The sequence below is a fragment of the Pectinophora gossypiella genome, chromosome 20 (genome assembly GCF_024362695.1).
Source record: "Pectinophora gossypiella chromosome 20, ilPecGoss1.1, whole genome shotgun sequence".
NCBI classification, from domain to species: Eukaryota; Metazoa; Arthropoda; class Insecta; order Lepidoptera; family Gelechiidae; genus Pectinophora; species Pectinophora gossypiella.
The window spans coordinates 933,303-945,881 of record NC_065423.1 but is presented as its reverse complement, the minus strand read 5'-3'; the positions used below and the strand labels follow the sequence as shown (position 1 = coordinate 945,881).

Here is a 12,579-nt window from a genome sequence, read left to right as displayed (position 1 = left end):
TTTGTTTCAATTTTAATGGTCCCCAGTGCTCAGAAACAAAAACTGGCAATGATAAGTGTATTTCATACTAATCTTGCGAAAAAAGTATGACGAGGACTCTTTTTTGGCTAAAATTTATCACAATTTATAGGATGAGGTTATACGGAAACAAAATTATATAGTTTATGCCTATTATTTTTAATATTTTTATATTAAATACAATTTTTTTTAATTTTGACGTCGTTATTCACACAAAACTTGTCATTATTTTTTCATCGTAAGATAATCTTACGATATAATATTTTATTTTATAACTGACGAAAAAAGTAGTGTTGAATGAATACGCTCTAGGTTAATTACTAAGGTTAGACGAATAAAGGCGTAATTCACGGTTACGAAACAGCCAGTCGATGACATTTTCAGTCAATAAGTCATGTAAAGATACATTACCTTTAGGTGTCTTGATATATTTCAAACGAATAAAGGCGTGTTAACGTTTACAAAAAAAATATGTCAATATCTTTAGACGAATAAAAATTTAAAATGGTTTTTCAGCTATTTTACGTGAATGTGTTACTTGAACATAATCATTGATTATGCACTGGATACAGTATTTTTTGATGCGTACGCTGATGTATGTTTCGATATTCTCGGATAATTAGCGACAGAGCTATAACGATTTTAGTGTTTTTTTGCTCTCCTGTAAAATTGATGTTTTGCGATTACGCCTTTATTCGTTTGGGGTGTCGAAATAGTCATCAAAGCTTAGAAACATACAAGCTTAAGTATTTACCCTTAAAAACCCGAATCATAATTATAATTACAAAACAATACATTTTAATATAATATACAATACAATAATCAAACAACAGTCTGAAACACAAGACGGGGTGTGTAGACGGACTAAATACGAGTAAAAACTTAACGAAAAATGTACGCGTTGTGAATGAATAGAGCTGACAAAGTAATCAAATTGTAAAATATATATTTTATGTATAATATTATTTTAAACATTTGACTATCAGTTCACACTTATATGAGTATGCAAATGAGTACCTCAATAATACACATAAGGTAAATACCAAACTCTACACTGCAATGTTAGAAATATTCGCATTTCCAAATACAAACGAATGCTAATTTCCATGTTCATCAATTATTAGATTTATCGTGTATTCGAATTGTTGAACTTGGAAATTAGCATTCGTTTAACACGACTATATCCCAATGGGGTATAACTGTATAGACTTCTTCGACGATTTTTTAAGATATTTTTGCTCTAACAACCATTGTTGTTAACGATCTCATTAGATCGTTCACCGGTGTTCGAAGATCTACCCTCTCTTTCTTTTCAATCTTTGTTTCCACACAATGTTTTCACTAGCGAGCAACAGCTAACAACTTCTTTATTTCTCTCTCTCTCTCTCTCTCTCTGTCTCTCTCCTTGGCATTTATTATTCCTAGGTATCTAATATAAAAGGCGGAGTCTGCCTTCTTCGTACTTCTCTTCCACACACACACCACAACAACAACAACACAACAAATTCTAACAACTTCTTTATTTAAATACCAAAAATGCCAATAAATAAGTGACTGATAAGCTGCAAATAAATACCAGTTCTCTCATATTTCCTTGCGTACCTCTAAACGTTCGTCATTCTCCCGTGCTCAGTAGACCGAGGTACAATCCTTTAAGCTCGCAAACCGATTTTCTGCTAATACCTTTAATTTGTGCTCGATAAAAAAAACTCATGTCGGGTCCTTTATAAATTAATGCTCCTTCCCTGTCTTTTATATGAAATTTGATTATTTTTATTTTCTGTAAGCTTACCATAATTATTAAAAACTCACGCCCGTAATTCTCAATGGGCTGAGCAGAGCCACAAGTAATAAGAACACATCAAGGAAACTTCATACAAAAATCTTATTCCCATCGTGTGCCCCTCAACGCGCCTAAGTGCGCACAAGATCGCCATTTAAGACTTAAGACCTAGAGGGGGTGAAGACTGCGCATTATATAAATTAGTGCGGGGTGGAGGCTTACGATTTTCTACGTAGTATTGTTATTCTTTCCATCACATTGAACACCCAGACGCCGACTAAACAATACCCTATTAAATACTGCAAATTGGAATATACATGCAAATATATCGTATCTTTGATCACAATACATTCGCAAATTAATCCTCAAATAATTCGGCACCGTATTGGTCAACTCTGCGACGGGCACAAAAAACCCACGTCGCCCAAAGAAACCCTTTATCATATTTATTTTATTTCAATTCGACGGCAATTAGTGACGTGCGAGTCGTGTCTTGTGAGTCTAGTCGGTGACTGGGTCACTCTATTTGGTAACATGACAAATTTGATTGTTCTAAAGACAGAGACTAAGGAAGAAGAAGGAGAGATTATAGACAGCGATACGACTCTCCACGTAACACTTCGGTCTAATAGAAAAAATAATAATAATATCTAGATCACACATTTAATAGAAAATTCACTGTCTAACATAGACCTTGCTGTCTAATAAAAATCTAACATAAAAAAAATATGAATAACTATCTTTATAAAAACAATAAAGTTAGTACAAAAATGATTCACAATAAATGATTTGAATTTGAACAAATTATATTTCGAATGTGACCTAATTAAATTACTCGTTTCTTCACGTTCAACTCTTGAGTCAAATCACTTCCAACTCTACACCACTCAATCAAGTGAGTCAATCAGTCGACCTCGTGCCTACTGAGAATTTAATCCTTTTCCATTAATTAGTGACCGCTCCCGTATAATGCGGGCGGACCCTTTCGTTAATTTTTCTTCGCTCACTCACACATGCGAAGTTACTTCACTACATGTATGTATGTATGTTCCTATTTGAGGCGGTTTGGAATTTTAAAGATAAAGTATCATTTTTAATGAGAGGGAAGTTTTATTTATTTTACGAAAACATTTCTAGGTTTTATAATTAGATAGAAAAAGAGTTATATATAACTTATCTACCTACCTTCTTTTCGTTCGTAATTTCAATCTTGTTTTCTTTTCTTCTTTTCTTTGTTTTTTTTTAATCATCTAACGTTTTCTTTTTATTATGATTCACTCTGTTATCTTTCCGACTACTGCTTGCGCTACTCAAAAGATTTTAACACCCATCAATAAATACTTAAATAGATCTAGGATTGAATCTAAGACTGCGCATTACCTAACCCCACTACCGGTCGTTAGCCTGCAAATCATTAGACCCACAGAAACGATAGCAGTAAACATTAAATATAACTGTAACCACGCATGACGCAACCCGAAATACCCCGAAAATCGTAAAGCCGAAATAAAAATTACATTTAATTAAGAACAATGTGAAATGGTCAATTAATATGATACATGAACACACGATCTGATAGCCGAAGTGAATAGCAATGAGGTTTAAAATATACGCATCCGTTTCTAAATCATAATAAAGTACATAGGATAAAGTGTTGTTTGGAGGAGAGAGTATTAGCGGTCATTATTACACATCATTCATTATTATGTCAGGTGTGAATTGGTTACAAATATACAGCTCTGATAATGATATACATACAGAAATGTTTTACTTAAAATAAAATATCCAAATTAACACTTTTCTTATTATCACTGATTTTATTTATTTAGACAATAAATAAAAAAAAGAATTGGCCTTTAGTGGCTATAATTGTTAGCATCACCTGATGAAGCTATAATTAGTTTTATATTTTTTCTTAACCCCTTCACCGGCGTTCACTATGGGTCTTTGATGGTTCATAATAGATAGTATGACACCTTGGAATCGGAACGTCATTAGATGTTCTGTCCTTGAAAGTGTTAACACGTTCGCGTTTATCTTCAACCTCACTCTTTAGGTAACCTCAAAAATTTAACAAAAAATCAAAAAACTGTAACCTCGTCTCCACTGTACTGGAATATTCTTTCACTCAACTAAACCAAATCTAAAATAATAGAAACAACGAGAATGACGGAAATATAAATAAGTCTGGTGAGAGCTTCACACACCGTCATCAATGACAAACCACGCGTAAATATTATAATTTCTAAATTTTTACCCAAATATGTTCCTAATTGTGAATAACTCGACCTACGCTTACAATGTACTTTCTAAAATTAATGGCATCAGACAAGTCAGAATGAAGATAATATTAACGTTTATAATATGGTATAAAAATTTGCACTTCCGCGATTATTTGCAATTAGGCAGCCCGTTATTGTGATTCTTTGCTCTATAAGTTTAAGTATTTAAGAATGGGCTTATTGTAGTTATGTGAATTTCAGACATTTGACTACGTTAATTATTTAAAATATATATAAAATATATAATAAGTTTGTAAATTCCCAATATTTTGAAAAAGAGAGATAACACATTTACCCAATTTTTCTTTAAAATAGTTATAGGTACACAGACAAAACACTTGCCCATGATCCTGCACCTACCACAGTTGACAGAGTTGTAAGAAAACAAAATACATTGAAGTCTAAAGACAGACATTAAAAGCACATCAAAAAAGTGAAGAAAATCAAACACTTCGCACAAATCCTCAGTACAAATCGAACTCTCTTAATTCAAAACAATAGGGATGTACCCAACGCGAGACTTCAATCGCAGTTGCTATTAATTCGACCCCGTCCCGAATTAATCAATCAATTGTTTAATAAATTTTGTCAAACTTCGGGATTTGGTCTCGAATTTTAGGTAATAGTTTGACAAATATTTGTTTTGTTTTGTTCATAGAGGACTGAGTTTGATTGATTAAGTTTTAACAAATGATTTAGTTGTTGTCAATGAGAATAGTATCGTTATAAATCTACCTAGGAATTTCACATTCAAAAATATATCTAAAATATTTCTATAAAAATATAACAATTACGTACTCAAATCATAACTACGCAATATAAAAAATCTATTTTTAAGTACACTCCACACCGAGCGAATCGTTCCGGATATTCAAAAGACATAGAGGTTTTCTTATTTATAACGATATTTTTATTAGTATCCAACTCGTCAGTCATGGAATGAGTAGTGTAAACGACAGAAGTCGTGAAAATTGGCACAGGATCACAATGAGTCATAGATTTTGTATCGTACTACTTTGAGTCAGAATTGATTATAACTGTGGAGAAGTATCTTTTGAGAAAACGAATGATGTTAAGTAAACAATTAATTAAACAATCAGTCTGACAATCGTAAGTAGATACAAAAACCAAAGCCAACACAACACTAAATATAGAACCATCGAATTCGAATTTCAAATTCAAATTCGGCTAGTTAAGTGAGCGAGCGCAAGTAATCGCTCATGGGATCGCGACCGTTACTTATAATTACATCGTGAGAGCATTTACTCAGATCAACTGAATTTACTCTGTTGCTCAAACAGAGAATTTTACCGATGACTCGGATAGATAAGTTTGTTCCATTCGGAAAGTTACTGAATCGAATGTTGTTTTAATTGTCGTAATTTGAGCAACCATTGAGTGTACGAAAATAAATAAGCCGAGAACTGTAATTAACTATTGTGTTGAGATTAAGCTGTTACGGTCTGTGGTCGAAATTTGGGAATAATTAATCAGAGACTTAATATAAGCATAATTATTTAATGCTAATAGACATGAAAGGCAGTGTCTACTAAATTTAAGAGTGCTACTCAAAGATTGTCTAAGGATCCGTTGGTCAACACGCTCGTGAATGGAAATGATTAACAAACTTCAATTGAAGCATGCCAATGGTCGATAAATCAAATGCCTTCGAAAAATCTCCGTGTTCACACTAGTGACAACAAGCGATACAAATGCTACTTGTCACGGACACACATGGCAGTTGATTTGTACCTATGTGATTTCCACAAGGTACGTAAACACCTTGCACAAGTACGTCCGTGTGGACGATGCCTAACGTCTAAATGAATATATTTTTGAATATTTGTCGCCAAGAAAAGGTCACATAATAGGCTGTTTTGTTCTACAAAGGTCACTTATGAAATCGTCTAGCAATGTTTTATGCTGCATATTTAGCAATTCCAATTTACCTAAACCATGTCACAGTCATCATGAATCAAAGTCGATGTTTATCTTAATTTTTGACTTTCTAAACATTGTTCTGTTCGCCTTTCTCACATTATGAACGACAATCATAATTATAAACCCATTTTGTGTTTAGTATTTAGAAAATCGGTTACTGCTTAACTGCTTTGAATTATTTCAATGTACTGTCTTACCTGTTTCACATGATTTTGATAGTATGATGAACGACCTTGCAGTTAGAACGTCAAATTTAGTACTTGAATCGAGAATTGTACCCAAAGATTTTCTCAGATCAAATTTTTGGGTACAATCCAACCTAGTTCAAACCCAAATTAAAAAAAAAATAACTTGCAATTTTATAGTGATAAAATTTAGATTAGTAGAGTAACTTTAAATTTTCCAAAAAAAAAAAGCTCCCATAAAAGGAAAAAGATTACCATTCATTCTTACACTGAATACCTGAACTGGATACCTAGATAGGTAGTAAAGCGGCAGAATGAAACCATAGTCCTTTGCCCATAGCATCACAAGAAGGAAACGAAGCGCTTCACTCGACTCATACTCGTAATCTTTACCTATTTACAAAGTATCGTAAAGATACGCACTTAATTTGATTTTATTATTCTACAGCTCTCTCAATTTCATAATGAATCTACTTTCGACTAATTCTCGCTTTCTAGTTGTAAACATAAAATTATTCGGTCGAAATTAATTGTTGCGCATGATGTAAGTGATATTTGAATATTCTAGTACTTCGTTAGGTATATATGTTACCTTTATTTTTTTGTAGTTTATTAGAACTTTCGAAATGATTATCGTACGTTATAATTCTTCAGCTATTTAAGTCAGTAGGCTATCCATTGAAGAAAAAGTAGCGAGTTCGACTTTTATGCAACCATTTTCTTCACCGCCTCTTCTATCATCATCTCCACTATAATCTTCAATCGCTTTCCGCTTGCGTCAGTCACCGTGTCCTCATCAAAATCCCGTAGGATGTAACTGGAGTAAAGATTTGTCATCTCCCGATTGCGTAAGAGTGATTTGGCCATAGACCGCAGCAATTGGCCGAGATTGATCGTCCGCTCATTGAGTGACTCATGCGCATCAGGTTGTCTTGTGACTATTTTTAAATCGACCATTTAGTAGTGATTTTCAAGTTCCTTGCGTTGATTGATAGTTTCTTGAGTTTCATTTAGCTTCTCTTTCTTTTTTCTTCTTCTCCTGTATTGATATTTTCATCAAGGAAAGGTGATTGTTGAAATCTAATATCGACGGTACATGCATCTTTATTTTGGCGTCTCATTTTGTATACAGGAAACTATATAGAGACATATCTTTGGATAAAATGACAGAAGAAATCTTAAATATACAAATTGATGATTGTGATAGGAATCATTTAACAGATAAGTAAAGCATAACATATGCAGAACATAACTTTTTGAAAGTAACAATTGTTAATTATTAATATATTTTCTTAGTTTAGTTGTTTTTATTTTTTAGTAGCAATAATTTCTTCCTTTCTTTTTACAAGTAATATAAACTTCCTATTTCAAATCACTATACAAGATAAAAATAATCACTTGACCATACAAAAAGCCGTACTCGGTATTAAACCATATCGTTCTCTGCGATCGCGCAGGCCGGTATAATAACACCCATACGCACTAACTGTCTCTAAGACTAAAACATATTGCTTCAGAGCCCAGAACGCAATAACTTGTAGTATTTACAACCACTTACAGTCAAACGCGGAATATTATCTATGGAACAATGTATCATTAATCCACAATCTCAGGTTTCATCGGGAAACTACGCTTAATATAAAATCTAGAGATATGAATAGCTCTTGAAAGAAATATGGAGGTATAGGCTGGCGGGGGAAACGCAGCGTTCTGATCGAAAGCGCATAGACCATGACAAATACGTCAATTTTCAGAAATAATCGTGATTTAGTAATCTTTGAGATAAAGTAAAGATAGGTCTATTTGTAGGATATTTTAGCCTTGAGCTCTGCTGGAGTTCAAACAACACTTAAAACATTCAGTGACTTCTATTTTCAAATTAATTTATAACAGCTGAATCAAAATACCTTGCCAGCACATTTTTCTTTGATGATATAACATAACCTAAGCTCACTATATCCCAATTGGGGTAGTCAAGATAAATTACCCACACCTCACCGAGCTTTCTCTGTTAGACCAACGTAATAAATAGGTGGTCAGCCGTATCGCCGTCTATAATGGTCGAGCCTATTGTCAACTGTGCGTACTGTGTTCTTTGATAACTTTGTGTAGATTTGCTTATGATATTATATTCTGCACTAGTAACGCAAAATCAACGCCAGAATAGCCCTGTATCTAAACAACTTTCTTTTCAATACCTTGTCAACACGGCGGTTTTTCCCCGCAGCGTTTGCCCCCCTCGTCTGCACGCCCTGCGTAGACGATGCTATCACACGTTACGCGTGCTCGCTTTCTGCGCGTACGCAGCCGCCATGTTTATTTTTCGTTACTTTCTTGACTGAGTCACTCTCATTAGTGAATATGTAACGGAACCAAATTCTAGAATCGGATTTTAAACGTCACATCGTTTAGATGGCACTTGACGATTTTCGCAAGATAAATATAGCTATTATGATGACTGTATTTTGTGTCCTCGTGTTATTTCAAGTTTTTGTTGGAAGATTATATGTTGGCGTTTTGGTTTGTGATAATAGACGAACGGATTGACATGAGCCTCGACATATTTTCATGGAAATACCCGAAAGTCTGAAGTTTTGAAACAACGTCGCCAATTGGGTAATATCTTAGGTCATAAATAAGTTATGAAATTCTAATTATCAAATAAATACAGATCTAAAACTGACGAAAAACATTTTCTTTTTTCTATATAATATATTGATGAATTTTAATCTGGAAAACCATAATAATAATACCTACATTTGATCACGTTTTTCTATGGCATCACAGTGTGCTTTTACATACAAATTCCTTAGTAATTTCGTGTTTTGACGTTTAATAAAAAGTACTTTGACTACTTGGAAACTAGCACATTGGATTTGAACACTTATGGCTTTTGGTTGTGTCCTTTGGCATCTGCTACGAATATTCATGCTCGTATACCAACTACTCAATAACACAAGTACTTAGTGCCAACCATTCAATACATCCCAAAGCCTGAAACAAAGCTTTATTTCCGAACCGATCATTCGTCCGCACATCCGTTTCTCGTCGAGATCGCAGCGATTAGCCGCACTCTGAATAAAACGCGTAATGTATGCGACAGGAAGCGAAACAATTGTTTTATACCCACTAAACTATGGGAACTGATAATTAGATTAAATTCAATGCTTTTGATTGTACTCGGCGGTTCAGGACGTCCCGTGGATCAGGTACTACGTGTAAGTACATCGCGGGACTAGGTGAAGTAATTGTTGCGTTAAAACTATGTTTCCTGTTACCTTTAATGATTCGATGGTATCTTTTTTTTAATGAACCCGGCAAAGGACGCACGGCTCAGCTGATTCCCAATGGTGTGTGTAGTACAAAAAAATTATCATTGATACAAAACTATTTTTAATTATTGTTCGTTGACAATGTGGTGTTACACCATGATATAGAAAAAATGTCTTTTTCGCGTCTACAGTACGGTATCACTTCGTATTATCCAACTATTATAATCGATGGATTAATACCTCCGCATAAGTACCTCCAAAAACTCATTTTACCTAAGGGTATTTCTTCACTTAAGTATATACGGCATCAATTTATTATGCTCCAAAATAAATCCGAATTCATTGGCTTAAAACCCGATCCTAGATACGTGTTCTGTCTACTGGGATATCGCATCTTTTCCTTATAACAGAACATAACACAACACAATCTCACGGCTATATTACAACTGGGATAGTCAGAGGTACATCCATCGCAAGATAAACTAACTACCCACACCTTACCGAGCTTTTAATTAGACCAAAGTGATAGACACAATATAATAATTATAATTGTGAAGGCGTTATAATCAATTATGATTCTATAAAAAAACTGTTTTAAACTAAGCTTGATAACACACTCATAACAAAGTAACATAGCATAAGTTCACGGCAATATCCCATTTGTAGTAATTAAAGGTACATCCATCACAAGATGAACTAAGTACCGACACCTGACCAAGATTTCTGTTACGCCAAAGTGATAGGTGGTGAGCCGTATCGCCGTCTATAATGGTCGAGCTAACAGTGTTAGTGGAAACCACACTTAAGATAAATTCATAACTCATTGGTGCAGTCAAAGAATCACCAAAACTAACCATCCTCCTTTGAATTGTTCCAGAGAGCCACCCTGGCCGAGAAGGAGGTAACGACGCTCAAGGAGCAGCTAGCGACGAGCAGCCCCGCCCCCCTCCCCGCCGCCGTGCCCACAACCAATGGCTCCCACCTAGAACCCACCCGGGACCAGGCCACGGAGACCAGGATCGACAGGTAACTGAGGAAGTTGCCCCATATCGTAGCCTTATAGTAAAAAATCACGTACATGGGGGTTAAAATGGCCACATCAAAGGAATTCATCTAAGAAAGAAATGTTGCAATTTGACATTTGCGCATATAAAAAAGAAAGTGCGCAATGCAAACAAATGTCAAATAGCAATATTGCTTTCTTAGATGAATTGCTTCAATGTGGCCATTGTAACACGCCTGAGCTTTTTGATAATTTCATTTTGGAATGATTTTTATTAACAAAACCTTGCAATAGACGCACTAGTTTCAACATAGGTATTTTTTTTTATTAGAAAGTTATCCTCATCATTTCTCCTCCAGGTTCAGCCCCGACATCAAAAAGGAGAAGTCTCCTGAGATTGATGAGGAGGTAGACAAGATGGAGGCGAGCGCTCGCAGCGGCTCAGAGTCTGCGCGAAGCAGCCCTGCGCCCGCGCAGCCGGCCTCGCTCGAGGGGGAGCTCGCCGCGAAAGAGAAAGAGGTAGGTTAACGTTGGGGATTCAGGACCTGCAGATAAGGGAAAGAAAAGGAGTTTTTATGTAAGTAAGAGATAGGTTAGGCGGAAAGAAGGAGAAGAAAAGCCAGCAATTTGAGTAAGGTATGATTAATAGAAGTTTCGACAAGGGTGGAACGGTTAATAAGTTAGATGAAAATAGTGATACAGACAAAACAAAAAAGTGCGGAAAATTCAACTTAATATTAACTCAGAATCATCCCTCTCAGTATTCTTAGGGTGTCACTAACACCCTGTATGTATGAATGAATAAAAATGAGAGAAATCATTGACCATATTCTGCTCTCGTGTGGGTTGAGAGGTGGATTACCAACCTCATCAACCCTGGAGTCAGGGTTACTATTGAGCCGCCAAAGGCCCCTGACATAACTCATGTAACGACTACTTACTTATATCCAACGGATTACATACGTGCCTTCCCAAGCACGGATCATCTTACTTTCGGATAATCAGGTGATCAGCCTGTAATGTCCTAACCAAACAAGGGATCACAAAGTAATTTTTGTGATATTTTCCCACTGGGATACGAACCCGGGACCTCCGGATCGTGAGCCTAACGCTCAACCACTGGGCCACGGAGGCCGTTATTGACCATATTGGGGAGGAATCAATCCGAAAAGCTATGGCTTTGACTCTTGCCCTTTATCGTCAACCCTTCAATCTATAACTTTAATAAGAGAACAATAAACTGCGCTAGTTAACAGTCAGTCGTGCAACGCGTGCTCTTAAAAGCAATATTTATTTAGTGCAAGGATTACTGTTTGGTGCCGATCAATCATTCCATTGAATGTATCCTGTTTCCTCGCGCTAGTGATGCGCTGTGTCGATCATTAGTCGATAGAATGGATACTTAGAGTCGAGAGGGTTTGCAGTTGAACACTAGATGCGATTCTTCTTCGATGTGGCGAAAGCGTTCGACAAAGTCTGGCACAACGGCTTGATCTACAAGCTTTATTCACTGGGAGTGCCAGACCGTCTCGTGCACATCATACGAGACTTCCTCTCAAATCGAACCTTTCGCTACCGCGTGGAGGGGACGCTCTCGTCACCGCACCCGATACATGCCGGAGTCCCACAAGGCTCCGTCCTCTCCCCTTTACTATTTTCATTATATACTAGTGACATTCCCAAATCCCCTAATACCGAATTAGCTTTATTTGCGGATGATACAGCCATCTATTCTTCGTGCCGTGGTCGAGTTATGATGACCGGAATCCTCCAACGCGCGGCCAATGCCTTGGGCAAGTGGTTTCGCAAATGGAGAATCGAGGTAAACCCGGAGAAAAGTGCAGCGGTGTACTTTTCAAAGGGCTATTATAACACGCCACGGTCACGCCGTCAACTTAAAGTCATTACGATTGTTGCTTATGCAGATTTTATTTGCTGGGACTGAAGAAAACCCGCGGTGCAAGTGAAGATCCGGTTTATTTGGCAAACCACATTAAAAATACAAAGATAAAAAGTAAAATACAAGTAAAAAATCTTAGGTAAAAATTCGTAAATAATCGATGTAAAATCAGTGAGAAGTAGAGAAGAAGTGATT

The 12,579-nt window shown here is 35.9% G+C and overlaps 1 protein-coding gene across 6 annotated transcripts in view; it reads left to right on the top strand.

Moving 5' to 3' along the window:
- Positions 1-12,579, top strand: part of LOC126375857 (homeobox protein cut) — a 194,737-nt gene that overhangs the window by 88,308 nt on the left and 93,850 nt on the right. For all 6 annotated transcript variants that reach the window (XM_050022915.1, XM_050022913.1, XM_050022912.1 and 3 more), the window contains 2 exons: positions 10,359-10,507; positions 10,844-11,003. In XM_050022915.1, coding sequence (XP_049878872.1) covers positions 10,359-10,507; positions 10,844-11,003 — 309 coding nt within the window. The remainder of the gene's footprint in view (positions 1-10,358; positions 10,508-10,843; positions 11,004-12,579) is intronic.